At 38.9% G+C, this 23,009-nt stretch overlaps 2 protein-coding genes across 2 annotated transcripts; both read left to right on the top strand.

Annotated features, from left to right (window-relative positions):
- The first annotated feature begins 98 nt into the window (after window positions 1-98).
- On the top strand, window positions 99-4,511 carry LOC139734399 (thioredoxin domain-containing protein 17-like). The gene is made up of 4 exons (XM_071645187.1): window positions 99-258; window positions 2,097-2,178; window positions 3,146-3,227; window positions 4,083-4,511. The coding sequence occupies exons 1-4, from the start codon at window positions 117-119 to the stop codon at window positions 4,149-4,151; spliced, it is 375 nt and encodes a 124-aa protein (XP_071501288.1). The 5' UTR covers window positions 99-116; the 3' UTR covers window positions 4,152-4,511.
- A 5,118-nt stretch (window positions 4,512-9,629) lies between these two features.
- LOC139734398 (coiled-coil domain-containing protein 157-like) lies at window positions 9,630-23,009 on the top strand. Its single transcript, XM_071645186.1, has 12 exons — window positions 9,630-9,764; window positions 10,925-11,034; window positions 11,535-11,712; window positions 12,038-12,821; window positions 14,037-14,227; window positions 14,861-15,037; window positions 16,506-16,683; window positions 17,745-17,902; window positions 19,235-19,410; window positions 20,124-20,281; window positions 21,448-21,582; window positions 22,807-23,009. Exons 1-12 carry the CDS (start codon window positions 9,630-9,632, stop codon window positions 23,007-23,009), a joined length of 2,583 nt encoding a protein of 860 aa, XP_071501287.1.

Below are 23,009 nucleotides of genomic sequence, written 5' to 3'. Positions count from 1 at the left end.
GAGCCAGCCCGAATGCATGTTATTGCACGCCGTCCGTACAGGAAACAAGTCTGTTAATGTTTGTGTTGAGTTTCGCCTTTATCACTGCCAAAAGAGAGGGTAGAAGACCAGTCAAAATGGTGATTAAAGAGAAAACTGAAGGGATTGATAATTTGTTCGAACTCCTAGAGAAACATAAGGATAAGAAGGTGCAGTACATTCTGTTTTGTGGTTCGAAGAACAGTGATGGTACGAGTTGGTGTCCGGACTGCGTGACAGGTAGGTAAAGTCAAAATTTAGGTAGGTAGGCCTAACCTAAATCATGTTTTTTAGTACTTTTACTTCTTAGCTTTGACTTAGCCCTCAACTAAACAAGTTCACGTTTTCATTCAGAGCTAGTTTCAGAGTTTGATACTTGATATAGAGTCTAGAGTATTTTATGTAGCAGCTCACTGAGGAAATTATAAATTTACTGAAGTGTCGGTGACGGATGACGGGAGACCGTCGACCGGTAGTTGCATGGTCATGGAGCTGGCGCCGGCGGAGCTGGAGTATAACTGCGAAGGAGCGCCCCGCACCGCCGGCCCGGGGTTAGAGCTGGCGTGGAGTGGAGTACCGTGAAGTGCAGAAAGGGTGTGCTGACAAAACACTGTCACAGATCAATGCAATGTACTTTGTGATGTACAGATAAATCAATCTAATAGTTAACAAAAACCATGCCAGGCCAGTAAAGTGAAACTAAACTGCGTATGTGAGAGCCTTCAGGAGGCTGCACCTCTCTGTTGAAGATATCTAGAGTCAGTAGAGAGCACCCTCCTATATCCTACTGTACTGTAACTGCTCTCCACTATACTAGTGACCTCAACACGTTCGTTACTAAACTTACTGTCAAGTGCCACACATCCATCTTGCCGTTGGTAATGTACCATGTAGAATGTAGAATGTAGTAAAACCCTTAAGTGATGCTGCATAAACTGCTGATCATGCTGATGGAGGAAGGAGATTATTCCAATCTTGGATGACCCTTTGGCTGAATGAGTATCGTACTTCCTACAGACCTAGCATCAAATCTCATGTGTTGCTTCTGGATTTTGAGTTGGTGTCCTCTTTGTGCCCTGGTGTGTAGCAAGTTGGAAGATTTCTGTTTGGTTGATTTTGTCTATGATGTTGAAAATTCTGTAGGTTTGGATTAAGTCTGCTCTTCTGTGTCTATGTTTTAGTGTAGTGAGGTGGAGTTTCTGGAGTCTTTCTTCAGATGTCTTATGCTTGGGATGAGTTTGGTAATTCTTCTTTGCACTCGGACTTCTTATAATAGTTTGATTTCCTTTCTAGGTGTGGTCTCCACACTTAGATACTGTAGTCAAGATGGGACCTAATCAGCGACTTATAGAGTTGCATGATTATTTCTGGACTTCTCTATTTAAAGGAGTGTTTTACCATGCCAAGCGTTACTGGTTACAGTGTCCTGGAGTTCCTCTTTCTAATGTAGACAGAAAGATCCGTCTGTACGGAGGACTCTTTTATATTTTGCCATTAACGCTGTCCTCCAGACTGAGGGGATCCGTGAAGCCAGACTCAGTCTCCGCGGAACATTCCCCGACGGACAGATACAGACCGATCTTTCGGTCAACTCCTATTGTAGCTCCTTGTGATGTTGGTTTTCCCCTTTTCCATTGACTGCTGTCACTGGCCTGCTACAGTAGTAGATAGTCCAACTCCCTGGATCATGGAGAGAATACTTTAATATTTGAGTCAAAAGCTGCATCAGGTGGGCATTTCATGAAGCGCTCTGCCAGATTCTTTTTTTTTTTCTGACAAACTGCTATAAGCTATGGAAATCCTTGCATCCGAGTGGCATCTATAGAGCAATTTTGTCAGAAAAAAATAACTAATAAAATGCTTCATGACATGCTCCCCAGGTGGTATTACATGTAGTCAGATGCTGGGTGTGGTTATTAATTTGTACTGTAAAAGTAGATATTTTTGCCCCCCCCCCCCCCCCCCCAAAAAAAAAAAAAAAAAAAAGAGAGAGAAAAGGTTGTTGTTGTTATCTTATACTGTAGTTATCTTGATTACCATTATCATTATCATTGATACCATTATTATTGTTGTTGCAGCTGAGCCAGTTGTGATGAAATGCCTTGAAGCTGCACCAGAAAACGCTGTCTTTATTTATTGCTCTGTGGGTGATAGAGCAAGGTAAGTATTGATTTACGGTTCTTAAGTATTTGTAGTGTTAAGAAGGACATTTTTTTTCTTTCTCAGTTTTCTTATGAATCCAGGTGAGAGGCTAATATGTGTAGCTCATAGGTGCTATCTGAAATGAGAATGTATAACAGAGAATATACTTGTACATGTACGTCAGATGGAATTCAGTACTGTCACTGCAGAGTCCCTCATGATACGAATGTAAATCTATGATACATAAAAAAAAGGCTCAAATGTTGTCCAAGTCAAACAAAACAAGAAGGTCCAGCATATTTAAGGGTAAATCTATCCCCAAATAATATGTTGTGTAAAGTGTATACACCAATATTAGTGGAAAACATAATTGTAGTTATGAGGACAATTGAACAATTCATTCAATAATTAATTGTTGAAAATCTAATGTCATGGCTGTCGGTGCTGGATGAGATGACTACAGTTTGTAATGTCAAAGTAGGACAATGATTTTCAAAAAAAAAGATCCGTGTATATGCCAAATATTTTGTGAGGTTTTTATTTTCGCGAATTTCGCGTGTCAAGTGCAATTTGCAAAATTAAAGACGCGCGAAAATATTGACTCTGATCCTGATGTGAATGTGACGTACTCATGCACACTTCTCAGTTCAGCACAGGACTCCCTGATCGCGAAATCATCGGGAGTTCCCGATTTGCGAAAATTTAGACTCGCGAAATATATGGCGTATACAGTAATAGCCTGATGCTGATCTGAAATGCAGAGGGCACATGAAAAGTTGATACAAGAAGAAAGGATGCTGATCTTGATGCAAGAGAATTGTGTACAGTACTAGAAGCTGTACATGGGAAAAAGAGAGCAGTTAAAAATTAGGTAATGACACATGACTATCACTGTTAAATTCTCATGTTTAGACAAAGCTGTATGAACCACATCCGGGGTTTTGCTTAGAACTGTAACTTCCATTATTTGATTGTTTGTTTCTAGCTGGAAGGATCCAAACAATTCATACCGAACACATCCAAAGTTGCTGCTCAAAGGTGTACCAACTCTTCTTCAATGGAATACTGTAAGTAAACCTTTTTATCCCTAACTCAGAATCTCTGCCATAACCAAAAATCAGAGATTGGAATTCTGTACATTTCCTTCATAAATGATTTCAAGTTCATATTGTTTTTATGGCTTAAAAAAGTATTTTAAAAAGTATTAAAAAAAAAAAACAAGTATGTAATCCTCTTATCTTGTGAACAAAGAGAGTAAACGATTTCTGTCTGTCAGCTTATTTACTGAGAAATCAGTCAAGTTCTAGTCTGTATTTGTTGGCCTGATAGGGTTATTTTAACATTAAGGATATTTGCTCACATGTACACAGATTCAAACAAGTGCTTTTCAGGTATAATTACAAGAATGTAATTTGATTCAGCTTTAAGGATGGCTTAATTGGAACCGTGAACATTATTTCCTAACTCTACTACATGTATTATGTACTCAGAGTACAGTGTAGAGTCATTTACTCTTTCTGTATTCATATATTGATACTTGTATATTGTCTGTGTGTTAATGATGGCATAATAGACAAAATTAAAAGATTTGAAACTTACAGTTTGCTGTAAACCCTTCCTGCAGATATACAATAATTTCTTATCAGTCATCAACCAAGAACACATTGTAATTTCCACCAATTATTTCTTGTTTGCAGCTAGATTAATGACATTTCTAAAGCTCTTGAAGACAGTCTGGAAAATGCTCGAATTACTTTCGCATCAACAAGAACTTCAACCAAAAATATTCAGAATTGTCATTCATTGTAGAATAATTTGCAAATGCCATGAGCCAGAATCTTTGTTGTTGTTGTTGTTTTGTGGACTAACTCACAATGTTGTTCAATTACATTTGTTTGTTTGTCTGTCTGTTTGCCTTTCAGCCCAAAAAATTGGTAGAGGAGGAATGCGCTAAAGAAGATCTTGTTAGTCTATTCTTTGAAGAAGATTGAGATTCACATACTTCACGGGGAGAGGATTTTCAGTGACCTTCAGATGTTTGTGGACATATGCAGTGCAACTTCAGAGACACAAGAACTGTTTGTTTGTTTGTTTTGAATATACTGTGTAACAAACCCCTCTCAAAGATAAATGTTATATAAGTTAACTAATTCTGTCAGCATCCGTTGCCCTTGAGAGTTGTGGATATATATTTCTACTTCATAAAATGCATGGACATATGTCAAAGTCAGATTTTAAGTGCAGGAATCACAGTCCCAAAACAGCTCAAACCTTTGCAATGAAAGTTGAAGTTATAGATGTCGTGGTAAGTAGATAGAGATGTTTGTGCTACTTGAAGGCATGATGTGCTGATATTTGTACATTGCACTCCCGTTACAACGAACACGGTTATAACGAAATTTCGTTATAACGAAGTAAATCTTCTGGTCCCAAAATTATCACCATTCAAGTCTATGGTACAAAATTCGCTTATAACGAACACGGTTATAGCGAAATTTCCGTTATAACGAAGTCTTTTCCGAGCGCCACAGACAAAGAAAAACAAAAGAAATGTGCTCCGTTATAATGAAATGCGAATTGCTTTCGAAAATACGTAGCGGAACAAGCATTTATAGCGTCTCTGCATGGGTGAACGCTTCACACCACTGTGTGTTCGCTCTTTGTGTCATGCACAGTTTCTGATGGGAACTTGCGTTTATTATTGTAATACAGTTATCCCATCACATTTCACATAGCTTTCCAGTGTAGGATGAGTATTCAGCAAACATAATATGATACACGTGGTTCCTTGTTTTCGTTTTATATTGCATTTGTTCGGTTATAACGAAATTTCGTTATAACGAAAGAAAACTGCCGGTCCCGAGCATTTTGTTATAACGGGAGTGCACTGTACTGCTGGTACTTCAAACACATTCCACTTTGGGAGGAGTGAACAAGAACTTCAAAACAGTTTACAGTGTACATGTACTTTCATTAACTGTAAAAAGTGATGTGTTCATTGGTATACAGTTTTATAAGGAATGTTGCATTTCATTGTTTCCTGCATAAGAAATAACCTACATTTACCGTACATCAGTCTTATTTCACATTTATTCACATTTATATGCATCACTGCTTACCATTGATCATGTACAACAGTACAACTATGCTTACAAGAATGTTTCCTAGTACAGTGTATACAGTACAAAGAAGGTATAGGTTTGTTTGTTTGTTTGTTTGTTTGTTTGTTTGTTTGCTTGTTTGTTTGATTGATTTTGTTTGTGTGTTGTTGATTTCTAACACCGACAAGAGGCTTGTTTCGAGGATCTTTGTTTCCATTGTGTACTGCCCTCTGGTGGTCAGTCAGAGGTAACAGTCTAGAGCCTTACCGAGGGTTCTGTACCAGTCTTGAAGTAGAAATGAATTTCAAAAAAAAAAAAACAGAAATGGGGGAAAAATCCTTGTAACCTCAGCAGTGAAGTGAAACAGAAGGGCATGATCACTTTGCTGAGGACATGGATTTGATTTTTTTCCCCTCTTATGATAATAATGAGATGTGTTGTCAGTTTTTAGCACAAAGTACAAATGTAGCACACATGATAATCATGCAAAAAATTCTGTACTTGTACTTCCATGGGTAGAATGTGTAAGGATCCATTGACTTGCCTGTTGAATTAAACACTTGTAATAAAAGCTGTACAAAATTCTGATGTACCCCATCCATGCTTTGTTGTCTGAACAACATTTAAAGGAGAATGAAACCCACATATATGTGTGAACTGAGGGAATGCAGCAATATTAGTAGAACACTTCAGTGAAGCTTGAGGAAAATTGGACCAAATGTCTAGTACATCCGTGTAGTTATGAATCTTTTAAGTTATGGTGCAGCCATCTCTGGATGAGAAGACTACAGCACTTTGTAATGTCAAGTAAATTGTATGTACAATATGTACAACGTTGTACAGTACAAGATGTATATAAAGAAACTATGAAGAAAATTCAACATATTTTCACTTTTTTAGCTCTCTGAAAGAGCACTAGACCATGATGTCTTTCAGATAACAGGGAAAATATGATATTATGCTCAACATATATTGGTAACAATTTGAAGAGTTTGTGTACTTTTCATAAAAAGCATTTTTTTTTTTGAATTATGTGTATATTTTGTTCGTATTGTACCGGTATGTGATGGCACAAACTGTACAGTAGTTGTCTTCTCATCCAGCGATGGCTGTGCTGTGCCTTAAAGGGGATGGCTTGTAAGTGATCAGTGGGAATCAGTGGGAATGCTGGGGGATGATTGTTCCAAGAGTACATTATATATCTATTGTTGTGTGAAAATATTTGCTTCAGAATGGTCTCATATTCAAGTTATGTGCAGTTAAATGTTTCCATGTTAGCATGCCTGTACAGTGTTGGGGCGATCGTTAACGATTGCCCCAACACTGTACAGGCATGCTAACCTGGAAACATTTAACTGCACATTACAATATACATGTACTTGAATATGAGACCATTCTGAAGCAAATAATTTTCACACAACAGTAGACATACCTAATGTACAGTACTCTTAAATGAATCCCACAAGGATTGGAACCATCATCCCCCAGCATTCCCACTGATTCCCACTGATTTGAGTTACTAGCCATCCCCTTTAAACAATGTGTAGCTTTTCAACGGATTGTCTGATTTTCCTCAAACTTCACTAATGTGTTCTACACTTAATATTTCTACATTCAGGCAATCCACACATGCATATTTGGGTTTTATTCTCCTTGAAATACTGACTGTGCTTTTTAATTTTGTAGTGTAGTGTGTCACACTGAGCTCACCATGTGATGTAGTGTTGTAATTATGTGTAGGCCTAGATGTGTAACAGTAACGACTGCCTTTGTTCAAGTACAGTACTGCAATCATACAACTTCCAACCAATGACCATGGGTGCGGCATGCCAGTGGTGATTGTAGTTTCCCTGTTCAATTTTACAATGTATTAGCATAATCACCATCCACTTCAAATTATCATTAATGTTTACAGAATGATTCTTTAGATATATAGTCTATCTTGTATTATCGATGTCTACAGTAAAAAAAAAGTCTCCAAAATCTTCATTTCTGTTCAAAAGTTGAGCAAGATTGAAGACACACACAGCATATACCATAAGTTCTAATCAATCTTAAATTTTAAATTAGACTTAAATTCTTTGTGAAACACCCCCAGGGCCCTGTCTTATAAAACTTATGATAGAAATCAATCAATCACAAATCTCTTGAAAGCTGCAATCAATCGCAACCTGTGGTTGATTGATTGTAGTTCTCCGTCTTAATTTCAATCATAACTTTTTTTATAAGATGGATTTGCATTCAATGGTAAAGTTGTGATTGATTTGAATCAATCACAAGTCTTTATAAGACGGGGCCCAGGTAGAATAAAGTGACATATAGATTCATGCATTAGATAACCTACAGCTTCCAACAGGCAGGCACACACACACACACACACACACACACACTTTTGTCAATGATATTTGTTAATTTCAATTCAAATAATACAGAGGCAATGTTTTAAATTGGTATTACTGTAACAAAGTACATGTAACAATTTACACAGCTGAAAGAATTATATCCTTCCTGATGATGTGTACCTTTTTTTTCACAGAAGTAAAAATTAACAGCTTCTGTTGGAATCACACATAACACTCTCACACACGCACACACACACACACACACTCACACACACACACACACACACAGTCTAAATTCCTTGTACTGCTTCCTAAAAATTTGCAGTGTGCACCAAGTTGACAAAATATTCCTATCTATAAAGAAAAATGGCAGTGCTTGTGTAACCAAAATAATTGACAAAAGATTGAGAGTTGCATACCCTGTTGACTTACTAAACTGCGCTATTAGTACAATGTATACCATTTTTCTGAATGACACGATAATAGATTTAGTGTGCTCTATGATTTTGACCAAGAGAGATAGACAGACAGACAGACAGACAGAGAGGGAGAGAGAGGGAGGGGGCAGGTGCATGAAACGACTGGAGCGCTTCCGATTCCAGCTGATAGAGTACCCGCTTTCGATTTTAACGACTGGAACGAAAGACTACTCCGATCCGTGAGAAAAATTCCTATGGAGATTGTACACAACGACACCGAAGCTCAACTCGTCCGACGGCCAAAGTGCAATAAAGGTGTAATGTAGAAGCCGTCCCAGCACTCAAATGTCACATTTAACTTTGCTGTAGTCTTACAACGTAAGTACTGGTGCCGATGTACGTAGCAATGTTTTCAAGTAATGAACATATAGAGATACTGAGTTGTTTGTTTAGGGCAAGTGAATGGCGCATGCAGATTTGCTAGTCCCATACGTGGCGTTTGTTGCTGTCCATGGAAGTAACGCCACCGGTGAAATAGCTTTGCTGCCAGGTGCTGCCCCTGCTTATTTAATATGCTTATTGACTATGAATAGTAAAATTTGCGTGCTAGGCCCTACTTGTATAGGACTGCATTTCAGCTTTATGTCTCGTAGAGTACCGGGGACCCGTTTCATAAAACTTTGTCTTGTCATCGGTGACAAGTTGTCATACTCTGTGACAAGCTACTGACATCCTTGCATATGATTGGCTGAGAGAGAAAATTTGTCAAACAGTTGTAGGCCCTACCACTCATAGAAATGTGGCAGTTGTAGTGGTCACTGATAACAAGGTTTATGAAACGGGCCCCAGGTAATCTTGTTTTATAGAGAAAGTTTCATCAGGTTTAGCGTATTGAGTATTTTGCCTCGTCTTCTTTATTGCAGTTATGACTGCTAGTGCTACAGACCTGTATGTTACCTACTAGAATTGTCTATTTGAGATAATTCAATCTAATTTACTCTGAGGAGTAAATGTGAATTTGAGTAAATAATGTAAATGTGAATTTGTTGTTGTATGTGAATTTGTAGTACTTCTTTGACAGGAATACATCGACTTCTGAATTGAATCTGTTAACTGTAGTTGCTTCCACAGCTGACTTTGGTAGCATATTCCAGTGAGATACTACCCTGTGAGTGAAGTTATCTTTTTCCTGATGTTAAGACGTGCATGTTGTTTCTGGATCTTGATGAAGTTGTGGCCATGAAGATAAACTTTCTTGTTTTTTGTTTTGAAAAGCTTGGAACAGTTGGTGTCGGTGAAGTCATTCATGATTTTGAAGACTTGGATCATGTCACCATTGGATCATTAAATTTAAAAAAAAAATGCCTAGAATTTTGTATGATTAACAAAATGTTTGCCTCCTTTGTGAAGCTATGAATGTCAGTAAAATACTGAAGTAGAATGTAACTGTTAGTGTTGGAGCTACTGTAGTTGAATGTCACAAATAATTGATGCCATCACTTCAAACAAAGGAAACTGAGGTAAGACTCTAAGAGTGGGGCATATGAGTTGACTCTCTTTCTTATGCCCTGCGAATATTTTTCCCCCTTCACTTCAGAACGCTTACCATGGCACACATGCTGGGCAGCAAGTACTGTGTGGAGAGTCTCCACAGTGATGTGATGGATCTTCAGTCTGCTGTGGCTGACACTCTCTCTAGGGTGGGGCCTGTCAGGTATCCTTCTTGGAAATTTCCAGACAAGGTGAGAAAAACAGAAGAGATGTAGAAGGTCTAGTCTTTTGAAGAACGCTACTCTGCACTCCAGTTATAATGAATAGGGTTGCAGCAAAATTCATTACAAGTACAACGAAGCAAAAGTTCAGGTCCCACAATCATTTTCTAATCCCAGTTTAGCTTTCTATGAGCTGCTGCAGCAGGGATTACCCATTCAAGATTCAAGATAAACCTTTAAATACTTTATTGTTCAGCTATTACAAAATTTGATCTATGAAAGAAAACTGCCGGTCCCAAACTCTACGTTTTAAATATACATTGTATGGGAGTCATGTGTAAAATTAATCTCTTGACTGTCAGATTTGCTGTTTGTTGAATTATTGACATGATGCTACATGCTTTTCAATATTCCGTGTAGTCTAGCCAATATCAAATGAAGGGCACTTTTTGTCTCTCATTTACTCAAACTGCAGATAAAAACAAACAGCTGCAGTGAAATGGGCTTCAAGTTAGGTGTTTCTACCATTGCTGAAATGCTGCATTTGTATTACATCACACTGTAAAACGAGGAATGTTTGCGTGCATTCTAATTTCGCAAATTTTGCGAGAGCCAAGATTCGCGAAATTAGAAAGCACACAAAAGTTCTTGTCTACACTACATGCATTGAGAATGCCAGTGGCGATTCACGAAAATTTCATGCCACGAATGTATCATGTTTTACAGTACATGTACAATGGTGTAGACATAATTGTAAACTATTGCTTGGCTAGTCAGGATAGCATGATGAAGGAAACATGGCCAAGATTAAAGTCTCATTGCACTGAGAGGGCTGCCAAGTCTCCCTGATTTTTCAGGGGACTCCTTGACAAGTTTTAATCAAACACTAATGAAGACTCCTTAATATGATTTTATTTATTCATTTATTATTATAGTTTCACATATTGAGATACATGTGATACACTTTTATCTCTGTGACTGCTCCTTGGAATATCCATGATTTCAGTTTGTGCATGTTGGCAGCCGAGCAAATGGTACAAACCAGCAAAAGTTTCATTTGCTGTATATACTATACAATCATTTAATCTTTTTAGATCACATTCTGTGTGTCACAAATGTCAACACTAATGATGATTATTCAATTGCATTCCAATCTCAATCCTTGTTCTCTGGTCCACCTCGTGTCACAGGTGTCCAGTGAAGTGGACATTGAGGAGTTACTGCAGGATCATGCATTCTGTGAGGATGAAGAGGACAATCAGGTCTCCCATATCATCCTCTTTGAGCTGGTCATTGACAGGTCAGTTTCACAGTGACAATTTGAGAAGGAGATCCCCCACATTTGAAAACATTGGTGATACCAACTACAATGGTTCCTAGATAAGATGTTTTACAGTAGAAGTAGAGCTGTTGACAATATATGTTTGCTATCACAGACAATTTCCTCTGTGCAGGCACAGGTTTCATTGATTCAAATTGTTGTTTGAGCACATGCTTTCAAGAATTGATTGTTATATTATGGGGGGAAAAAAATCATATCTTTCCAATCCACTAATTGCAGAATCGTCAAGGATAATTCTATTTCCTTCTTAATCTCAGTGTAATGATTGTAGCTGATACCATGCAGCTTAGGGGCAATGATATTCCTGTCATTGAAGCATCCAACGGAATTCAACTGAGTTCTTTTATACCCCTAGAGATTTATGTTTTCTTGTATTCATACTAATGAACTTAATTATGGTACATCATGACTTCAGAAACCTGATGTTTTAAGTCTGTCCATCTCATTTTTTCCCCCAGGATGGTTCTGCTTTTGCAAAGTTTCACTCGCTTTGTGGAACAGTTGATCCAGGGCACAGTAGGGCGACCACCAACAGCAACCTCCATGGGTTCACAGATGTCCATTGGCCTTGTAGTCAAGAAGTTTTGGAACAAAATTGTGCAGCTGAACAACATCACACATAAGCTTCATACTGAGGTATTATTATCTAAGAGGGAATAAAGAATGTGTCCTGGAGAAGAATAGTAGTCATACAGAAACTTCACTAACTTCTGGACTTAACCGAATCTCTAAACTGTAAAATACCACATCTATAGGTGAAAATGAAATCAGCATGTATTTGTAGTAGTTGCAGCACATGGTCTGCATTACTTGTTACAAAAGTGAGGTACAACTTTCTGCCTGGAGATGCAGTAATATGTGACGTGCATGTGTTGTAGAGAGGGAATGTTATCTTTCTTTATGTCATATGTCTGTCTTCTTTATTCTGTTTCTTAAAGTGATGTAACATTTTTCTTTCCAGAGCAAATCAAAAGGGAGCACCATCAACAAGCTTGAAGTCATCAATGCAGAGTTACAGGACCAAGTTCGCAGGACAATGCAATCAGCTAACCTTTCTAACCACCTCCTTGGCAGTCATGTGGGTTTTTTACCAGACGGGGACTCTGATGAACCAGGGTCACTATCCCCTGAGACATCAACCCTCTCCAAATCACAGGCTGCAGTCCTCACTCCACAGCCAGCGATATCCATAGACACTAGGACAGTATCTTCACAGACACATGAGACAGCGTTTGTACCATGTGAAGCCTGTGACAGAGTGCAGCTGTGTCTGAAGGAAGTGGGTGAGACCATCTCAGAGGTGTGCCGCTCACAAGGCATGCCATCATCCGTTGCTAGGCACCGCAAGATGCTGCCAGGAGATGTGATGTCTGCTGCGGACATTGCAAGGTGGGCTCTAGAGCAGGGCAAGGATCTGGATAAGATCAAAGACCACCTCACCAACCTGATGATGCAGATAGACCCACTGAAGGCTGAGCTGGAGGAAGCCAGGAATAGATGCCAGGAGCTGACAGAGAATGTGGCAAGCAGAGAAAGGGATCTCAAAAGTGCCAGGATGTCGCATGGATCAGAGATCAAACAGTTTGAGGCGAAGCTTAAGGAGATAGAGCGACAGCACGCCGAGTCCATCATGGTGGTCAAACGAAGTTATGAGGAGACGAGAAGTGGGAAGAAGAAGGCTGATGATGAATTGGTGAAACTCAAGAGGGAGCTACAGAGACAATACGCAGCACTCAAGGAATTAGGTAAAGCTGTACAGCTATTGAGCAGTTTAAAGGACAAGTTCACCTTCATAAACATAAGGATTGAGAGAATGTAGCAATATTAGTAGAACACATCATTGAAAGTTTGAGGAAAATCGGACAATCCCTTCAAAAGTTATGAATTTTTGAAGTTTTTGTGTAGTAACCGCTGGATGAGAAGACTACTGCAGTGTATGAATAACTTAGATGTCACATGCGTACAACAATACAAGGAAAATATAAAGAGAATTTCACAAAATTTCATCTTTTGAAAAAAAGTACACATTCCCTTGACTCGTTACCGACATATGTTATGGGTAATATTATTCCCCCTGCCTTTAGAAAGAGGCAAGTCAAGTGGTCTTTTATTATACGAAAAAAGTGAAAATATGTTGAATTTTCTTTATATTTTCTTTATACTGTTGTACGCATATGACTCACAAGCTGTAGTAGTCTCCTCATCCAGCGGTTCCAACACAAAAATCTTAAAAATTCATAACTTTTGCATCGATTGTCCAATTTTCCTCAAACTTTCACTGATGTGCTCTACTTATATTGCTGCATTTTCTCAACCCTTATTTTTATGAAGGTGAACTTGTCCTTTAATGTGATTTAAGTACAATCACAGCATTTGATCATATGTCACATCTTCTTTGTACGGGATCTGGTTCTTAAAATCAGCATCAATGTCATATAGTGTAGAGGGTTGTTCTGTACTAACAATCTTCAATTGTATGTGAAATTTTCTTTAAATCCTATGTTGTTAGTGTTGCTTCACTTTTACATTGTTAAGTAAATATTTTTCAATGAAATTCCGACATTTGATATTTGATTATAAAGAACACAGAATGTTAGAGATCTTTGTTTTTTTACATGATGACATATCAAGGAAGAAATCAGATGGTGTATCTGAAAATACATTTTTATCATAGCAATTGTGTGCTTATGTAATATTTGCCTTGTGCAATCTAGTAATTTGGTAAATGTATTCAACGTTTTATGGACATCTTTCTGTCAAGGGATGTCTACCAGAAAGCCTGTCCAGGGCCTACCTAAGGCTTGCCAAACAAAGCAGCACCTAGTGCATGCAAACTGGGTTCCAAATATTGAAATGTAGGTCTTAGTGACACAGGAATTAATGTGTTAAGCAGTTCACAGGGACAAATGGATAAGTTTAACACATTAGTAAACTGGCCTGTTACATTACTGTTGACCCAGAGGGTGTGAAAGAAGAGCTGAGTCAGACACTGGACACGAGTGTGGTCAACCAAGCGGCCATCACCCGGCTGGAGAGTCAGGTCGGTCAGCTCAGTCTGCAACTGACCGAGACCCGGGAGCAACTGACCGAGTCCAGCCGACAGCTGGGCAAGGAGCAGGCCAAGAACCGCAGCATTGACAAACACGGAGAGGTGAGTTTGAACAGAGCGTCACACTGATTTTTTCTCACAAATCATTCCATATCAATCTTTAATGGTAGTAGATGGCCTGTTATTACTTATGTATCTCCCCAGGTGGATATATCCTTTACTGTTTCTTTGTGTTAATGAATATGCACCATGAGAATTTCTTCTTGTTTGTTCTTTGATTTAGTAATTGCAACTGGCACAGTGCAGCTTAAATGTTAGCATAGGTATTTAAGCAGGCTTGTAATGCTCATTTTTTTTTTCTACAGCAGTCATTGGATGAGTGTAGATACCACAGTAGTGTGTAGCACATTTCTGACAACACAATTTCCCTAAATTGTGATGATGTGGCTGAATCTTAATCAAATTTCTTGAGATGCCCATGACTTGTTTTAATCCCCCATGACCAAAGTCCAAATTTCATCGGGTGGAACATCACATCATTACTAATGTTATTACAGTCTAATTGACCATCATGAATTTTACTGTTGGAGGAAGATATTGAGAGCTATAATTACCATTGACACGTTTGTCCTTTGACATTATTATTGTTTGGTATAAACTGGAAGCAAACGGTGTGTTAATCAAGTCAAAAGATGTTACACTGTTGTCATCCTCCTGTGTACCTCCACCTCTCAGGCCCTCCAGAGCAAGCATGATGCCCTGGTGCAGCGGGTCGATGAGCTGGACCAAGAATGCCAGGACCTGAGAGATGCTGTGGCTGATGCTGAAGATGGCAAGGAGGAGGTGGTAGAGCAACTCAAGGCAACTCAGGAGGAGTTGCAGGGGTTGCAGGAAGAGCTGCAGACACAGACGGTATGATGGTGTGGGTGTGAAGAGCGATATTAGGTTAATGGTTGAGGGGGTGGCACGGCATTTACTCCTGCGACTATTGCTCCGGTCATGTTTTCTCCAAGGACTTAGGGTTAGGGTTGTGATAGGGTTTTATGTTTAATTTGATGTGAGGATTAGGGTTAGGGTTAGGGTTATGTTTGTAGGTAGAATATATGTTTGGGTTAGCATGCACATATTTCATGGGAGTGATTGTTGTAAGAGCAAATGTCATGGAACCGGTTAAGGCAGTTGTGGTGATAATGATGGTGATGGTGGTGGGTGTTGTTAAAGTGATAGATTTAGTATTGCTGGGTTGAGGTGGTGGTGATTTTGGTAGTGGTCTCAACCCTAACTGCACTGGGGGGGGGGGGGGGGGGGGGGGGGGGCCTCGGAGGCCCCCCCCCCTCCATACTTTTGGCGATTGCATCGCGACCGCTGGGAATTTCCGATTCTCGCTTCATGACTTTTTCCCCTGAAGTCTTGCGCACATTTTGATACCACATTTGTCCATATCAGACCTACCTAGGGGGTGTTATGGGCCAATTAGTATGCACGTGTCATTAAAACGGCTAATCGCTGCATATATTTGTGTACAGTTACATACTGTCAATAGACCATGGCTTGCATTACTTTATAAATTTTGCTCAGGAACTGGTTTCCCACTTGGTTCATGCTTCTATATTGTTCTGAAATAAATTGGGCAAAGTTTAGAAACAATAATATACATAAGGAATAGAAACAATACAAAACATAACAAAAAAGTTGTTTTTTTCTCGTTTTTTTTTTTCTCTCTCTGATTTATTTCACATTTGGGAAACATTATTCTTCATTATTACACAGTTTTCATGTAATTTTGTACTTGTTTAGGCTGAAATTATGAAAATATCCCCCAAATGCATAAAATACGGATTATGAATGATTAATTAGCTAATTATGCAAAAATGTGCATAATTGATTAAAATAAATTACACCATCAGATTCAGCACGCAAAGATCTATCAGCATGCAAATTTTCAAGTTCATCGGACATTGCGTTTCCGAGATCAATGGGGGGGCCTCCCAGGCCCCCCCCCCCCCCCCCCCCCCCCCAGTATTTTCATGGAGCCAAATAGCCCAGTACAGTAAGGGTTAAAAGTGGTGGTTGAGGTAGTGGATATGATGCCATGATTTAAAGATAAAATACTGTTCTGGTTTGAGACTAAAGTTGAGAGAGTGATATTGATTGTTGTTGTACTGTGAACAGTTGTCATAATTGCGGTGGTTGTGGTAATAATGGTTGTACCAGATAGCTTGAATTTAGAGAATGGGTTGATGTTAAAGCAGCTGTTTCAAACTTAGAAAAAAAAATGGATGGTGAAAGTAATGATAATGATCGTGTGATATGCTTCTATGAAAATTCTGTAATTCCTCAGTCCTCATATGCAATGTGTGATTATGCTACTTTTCCCCAGAATTTAGTCACGTCCATCAAAGAAGAGAAGGAGTTTCTGGAGAGTTCAGTTGGAGATCTTCAGACCATGATTCTAGCTCTAGAAGAACAGGTGAATGAGTCAAAGGAACGTGAGCGGCTACTAGTTATCTATCCAGACTCCAACCCTGGTTTGGTTCCTGCAACGAAGAGAGCAGACGGTGAGTGAACCACAAACCATTCTGGAACAGTGAACTTTCTTTTTACACTCAACTTAGAAACACCCAATCACATGTCTTCATTTTGATTCACATCAGTTTAAGACAAAAATATCTTACATTGTAGGGTTAGCCTTCCTGTAGCACACATGTGTTTGGTAATCAGGAATACCAACATGAACTACCTTGTTACTAGCAGTAACTTGATTGCATACAATATCAGTGGCCTGTTCAGGCCAGAACTAGGATTCTTGTAGGAGGGTTCAGAATTAGAAAAAGTGGGCCTTTTAGTTCGTTTATTTTCCACATTAAAGAAAAATAATAAAATCTGTGCACCTCTGGGTTTAATCAGCTGACAAGCCAAAAAAAAAAAAATAAATAAATAAGGCTCCTGAGTGATTTTCTGGTACCACTACCATCTCCTCACAAAGATGGTTTCTTGGTTCTTTAACAAAAATCAAAAGGGATGCACTCTTCTTCTTTATTTTTTCTTTAATTTTATTTTTTTCTATTTTATTTATTCATTTTTTTTTTGCTGCTGCTGCTGCTGCTGCTGCAGGCAACCCCCTGATGCCTTCCAGACTGAGAGAGTTTGGTAGAAAACCAAGAGGAAAAGGAAGAGGGAGAGATAGAATTATAAAAAATAAACAATTCTAACACATATTTAAGTAAGAGAGAGAGAGAGAGAGAGAGAGAGACCAGAGAGAGAAGAAAGAAAAAAAAAAGATGCCAACATGTACCACTTCAAGTGTTTCTATGGATTCTGCTAATCGGACCCTCAGTGAAAGGTCATTTCAGATAGATGTGGCTGCTGAAATGAAAGCCTTTTCTCCAAGAGTTTAGGTCATTCTTTGGACTGTTCATTGTTTACTTTATGGAAGAAGCTTCCAGGAATGTAGATAATTATCCTCGAATAAGGTTTTGCAAGTATTTTGGATCTAAAGAATGTACTTCTTTCCACTCATGGAGCAGAATTCTAAGCTCTATTCTGTTGATAGTCTTATCTCTGGGTATGTAAGGGTTAAGAATTCATGTTTCCTGTTCGTGGATCCTACCTCTCACAGGAGACAGCGCCAGTGACCTGGGTCAGCAGGTTCAGGTCAATAACCTCCGCATCCAGATCCTGGAGGAGCAAAACGGTCTCCTGCGTAAGAACATTGACAAGCTTCTGGATGGCCCACCCCAGGGACCAGTCCAAGAGGTGAGGGGAACTACCGGCTTGGTAGAATGATGTAGCAGGTCCATGACGTCATAGGGGGTGTTTCAAAAAGCTGTTCTTAAAGTTACGAACGACTTAAGAACGACTGTTGATCAGTTTTTGTGTGCTATGCTTATCAAAATTTCAATAATCAGGGAGGTGAGTCCCCTCCCTGCAACAATTCAGCACAAGAACTGAACTCCAGTCATTCTTATGTTGTTTGTAACTTTAAGAACGGCTTGATGAAACACCCCCTGGTTGCAGGTTTTGTAAATTGACTATATTGAGATTCATTAAATGCAGTTAACTTATGTGTGAACTGCCAAGTTTAGACCTTTGTATGTTCCAGTATCAATCTGATGTGCAAAGAATGTTTCTCTGCTGATATTAATTTACCCTCATTCTGTGTGATAGAGAAACAATAATTCCAATCAAGATAGGATGGGTTGTGACAGAACGTGACATACATACACAGGTAGGAATCTGATTCCTTCTCTTTGTCAGAGATTTCTACATTCCACAGGATACTTGACCAGTTGTACAGTGAAAGTACTTTACCATAATCACAGTCATTGCAAAGCTACTTGTAAAGGGGGAAAGAAGATCATGCATTCAAACTGAATCAAACTTTGGAACTGGAAATTGTATTTACTCACTGGGAATATATATATATATATATTTTTCTTTTTTTTCTGCACTAGCTAATTGTCTATTTATTTAGGTATTGTATAGTTTCAAAATATTACTTTGCATCTGCGTAGAGTGTGTATCTTTTCTTCATAAAATCCAAATATGGCAAACACAATTCCTTTTTATCAGAACCATGATACATTATGCTAGAAAACCACTGTGTAACCTGACCTGTATCCCAAATACAAACTTCACTGATCATATGTCTTCTGCATGTATGTTATTCATTCTTTGTATGCACCTGTGTTACACAGTGTTTAGGATACACATCATATAGGTGCACGGAGTGCAGAACTTTCTAGTATTAGCTCCTCAATTAACAACTTTAGAATTTATTCTCTTGTAATGCATGAAATGATGATTGCATTGTCATACTATACATCATGGGATCTATTTCTATGTTATAAAACAAATAATGCTTCATAGCTTGTGCCATGTTTGGATGGTAATGAAATAGTATAAGTTAAGTCATCTCCAGACAGAATAAGTATTATATGTATATACTGTATATTTATATATTCTTTTTTATTTTATTTTTTTTTCATGACAATCTTTGCCCGTTATCCTTTGTTTGTAAAAGTCATGAAAATTTCATCCACTCTCTCATTTCTCCTTTGTTAAATATTAACACACCATACCCCACCTCTACCCTAAATGACTTTTCAGATGTCTGGTCCGGCAATCCCTCTCTGGCAGAAGGATTCACTGCAGCATGCAAAGCAAGCAGCCAGCAGTAACAACAACAGCAATGTGGACAAGAGGTCACACAGGTCACCAAGGTCACCGAGGTCACCAAGAGGTCAAACAGAACCTGTCCGTTCCAATGGTCACTATAACATGCAGTGAGTGGTTTTCAGAACTCAGATGACTGGTAGCTGTCACTGGTCTTTGCTTAATAAAAACTCAATTAGACATTAGTGTAAGGATATGAAGAAGGATTGACCTATGACGACACCGCTCAGTGGTGTATCAGTACTAGGTACTTTGATGTGGGGGCGCTGTGGCATAGTGGATAAGACTTCCGACTCCCGAACGGATGATCGTGAGTTCGAATCCCGCCCAGTGCTTACATCCTTGGACAAGATGTTTTTACCCACAATGTCCCTCTCGACCCAGGTGTGTAAATGGGTACCTGATAACGCTAGGGTAATGATAATAGCAGGGCCCTCTGGTAGAGCAGTGGCAACACTGAAGAGGCTACCCTGGGTAAATAAGACCTTATCATTATCATTATCATAGTGTTAAAGAGACAAGTCAGCAATCTTGACTCAAACAAGCAGAACCATGACAGGATTTAGCTTTTTGAAATATTTGTAGTAAAATGTAGTCCAGTATGAGTCTTATACTTCTTGACAAGTGTGCTGTGTTGTTTTTAAACCTTTACAGGGGATGGAATGATTATATTGAGGAGAGAGAGAGAGAATATATACCTAAGAAAGAGTATTATATCAATAGATGATTATTGCTGCAAGAGAAAGGACTGTATAGTGGTGAGATGGAATATACCCAAGGTCAACTGGTTGCCATGGTTTTGTTGACTCTTCTCTGGTTCCAGTGAGCATCTCAGTGAGGAGGAGGTTATTAAAAAGTACATGGGTCAAGGTGGGAAGAATCGTCAATTCAGCCCAGCATCGGATGAGGCTTCAAACTACCACATTCCTCCCAGACCTCCATCTAGGAAAGGAGACAGAGACAAGACCAGACCAAAGTCAGGTTGGTGTCTTCCTTCTTTTAATTTACCACATTTTACTGATGTTTCATTAAAAGGAGAAGTCCAGAGGATATTCATAATTCCACATCATGTCGTACATAAATCAACATCTCCATGTAGGCCCTATAGATTTGTAGAATCTATTGTGGTCCTTGAGCAGCGAAAACAGTATTCTAAAAACCCAAAACAAATTACATTGAACAACTAGAAAAGCACTCTCAGAGCACAGACCTCCGCCAAGCATGCAGCTCATTTCCACCACTGATCTTGTTCTTCCATAGAGATATCAGTGATTTCCACCCATACGTCGCATTGTGTGCTGAAAGTCGCCCGATTTCCTGATATAGAAGCCTTTGTTACGTCATAAACCCTCAGCTGCACGGCGCACCTCGCCCTGGCAGAAACTAGAGCACGCACTTTAGTGCATGCATGCAAACCTCAAATACGCGCAGCCTGAACTCCCAAGTTCATTGACCCTACCTGCCAAAATATCAAAAATCCTTCGTAAATTCCCCCAAAATTCTCGGATTACTACCAAAAGTTAATCATTTGTTACTTGTGTCATTCTCAACCTTTCCTGCAAGTTCCATCCCAATCCGTTAACTACTTTTTGAGTTACTTTGCACAAAGACAAACAAACACACAAACCAACGGTAACGAAAACATAACCTCCTCCCTTGGCGGAGGTAATAATGATAACATAGGAGGCTCACATGTTTCAGAAATGTAGCAATGTAATTTCATTACAAGTTAACCAGTGTAAAATTTATGCGTGCTTTTGTATTTTGTTCCGCTTCTGTGAGCCCCCACTCATGTATTCTTATGCTGAGGTTGACATGTCTCATCCTTGTTCATTGTGATATGTGATAAATTTTGAAACCATTCTTATTTCTCATTCCAATGACTATAAATTCTGAAACTCTGTACCCACTATAACCAATTTAGAGTGGTTCAAATGTAAAAGTCAGAATATCATCTGGAGGTCTCCTATGAAATTTTACACCATCAAATTGTGCTAAAGCATGATTAGTGAGAATCATGTATCTTTTCTTCATTTTTTGACATGCTATTGTGAAATGTTGTGAGATGCAAGAAGTATTTTTATACTAAAAATATAAAATTGAGTGTTTATGGAAAACGACCATGTCTTTGTTTTCCTGATGTACAGCAAAACGAACTTCAAGTAAGAGTGGTGTCAACGTCGGGCGCCTCACTGGACCAACAAACTCTAGTCTCCATGCCTACCGCATCCTGAAGAGCAGTGGTGCCATTAAAACTCAGACAGCTGTGATGGAGAAGGATGGTGAGTTCTTCTCTCTCATCAAGCAGTTCTGCCCTGGTGTGTGTCATATATTATATAATAGCCAGGTTAGCCATGGCCAAACTCTGTGTAACGTCTGTCTGACCACAGGTCCCAGCCACCGACCATTATTAGATCCCCAGGAAGAGAGTTTTTTTTTTTTGTATATATATATTCATTACAGAAACAGGTGTCTCCATGGTGGACCACCATGCTACCGATCCCAACTCTACTCTCCAGAAATGCATTTGTGTGAGCAGTCTGCTGTAAGCACGTGTCGGAGACACTTCTCCAATAAATTCTCTCTCTCTCTATCTCACAACACGCAGAGTGTATCAACTCCCATGTTATAACAGGTCACGTCAGTGTGGTCAAAGGAAGCTAGCAACAAGTTAATCAAGGCAGAGTTATTAATCTTAAATCCAGCATGCTCTTCTCCCAAATAAGATCAAAGCAGATTTATATATACACAATTTTGAAAGATGTTGATGTGCTCCAGTCACTAAAAAGGACAGTATACAATAAATTCATCTTTGCAGATACTAATTCTTTCATTGCTTCCCTGTATAATAGTAGGGTGGAGTGTCCCTGCCCAGCAAATTTTGTTTTATGCTCATTTTGGGTTGATCTGGCTGCTTATTACTCTGTAGACATCTTTCCAAGATGAGGAGTTACTCCTTTATGATAGATGGTAATGTTTTTGGCAGTTATATGTGATCATCGGGCTTTATACCACAAGCAATATTCAAGGTTATATCCTTTCACACAAGTCTCAATTTGTGTCATATGTCACACACAAAAGTTGTTGGTTTTAGGATCATGTAGGAAGAATCAGTATCATTCACCACCTTTTACACATGGCCAAATCAGCCATTTGGCTGCAAGCGATGCATTGTAAATCTAGTGTGGCAAGTTGCATTATAAGACTATAGTTCCGATTGTGCGTAGCATTTTAACATCTTTAATTTTCTCTCTTTTTGAAATATCAGAATGAGTACACATCTGCAGTACCCTTGCTCATGTTGCTTCACATTATATACTGCTGTTATGATACAAATTTTTGCTCCTGTTTATTGCTTGCCTTGTGGTCATGTAATTGTATATGTCAACCGGATTAATATTACATCAAACATTAAAAAAAATAAAAAAATCATGAATTATTTGAGCAGTGGAGATAAGATTTATCTTTGCATTTCTTGTTTGTTTGTTTATTTGTTTTGTTCTTAGGTCCTGATTTCTTTGTAGGCAGTAGGCCCCCTGCTAAAAATAGGACTGCATGGAAAACACCTGACCCAGGTCAAAGGTCAGAGGGCACACAGTCTCGGAACAGCCATTATGAACCAGTGGACACATATATCTGCCATCAGTGTGACAAGATGTACAACAACAAGAGAGATCTGGAGATTCACCAGTCTTATTGCTATCCTTGA

Source organism: Diadema antillarum, unplaced genomic scaffold, assembly GCF_040938485.1.
Source record: "Diadema antillarum isolate AM-2024a unplaced genomic scaffold, OU_Dant_1.0 seq00000525_RagTag, whole genome shotgun sequence".
Lineage (NCBI taxonomy): Eukaryota > Metazoa > Echinodermata > Echinoidea > Diadematoida > Diadematidae > Diadema > Diadema antillarum.
This window is presented reverse-complemented; position numbering and strand designations above follow the sequence as displayed.

Excerpts from the sequence above, each read along its gene's own strand:
- LOC139734399 (XM_071645187.1), top strand. The coding sequence starts at position 117 with ATGGTGATTAAAGAGAAAACTGAAGGGATTGATAATTTGTTCGAACTC. Across the intron at positions 259-2,096 it reads GTGTCCGGACTGCGTGACAG|CTGAGCCAGTTGTGATGAAA; the intron begins GTAGGTAAAGTC and ends TTGTTGTTGCAG. Across the intron at positions 3,228-4,082 it reads CTCTTCTTCAATGGAATACT|CCCAAAAAATTGGTAGAGGA; the intron begins GTAAGTAAACCT and ends TTTGCCTTTCAG.
- LOC139734398 (XM_071645186.1), top strand. The coding sequence starts at position 9,630 with ATGGCACACATGCTGGGCAGCAAGTACTGTGTGGAGAGTCTCCACAGT. Across the intron at positions 11,035-11,534 it reads TTTGAGCTGGTCATTGACAG|GATGGTTCTGCTTTTGCAAA; the intron begins GTCAGTTTCACA and ends TTTTTCCCCCAG. Across the intron at positions 19,411-20,123 it reads AATGGTCACTATAACATGCA|TGAGCATCTCAGTGAGGAGG; the intron begins GTGAGTGGTTTT and ends CTCTGGTTCCAG.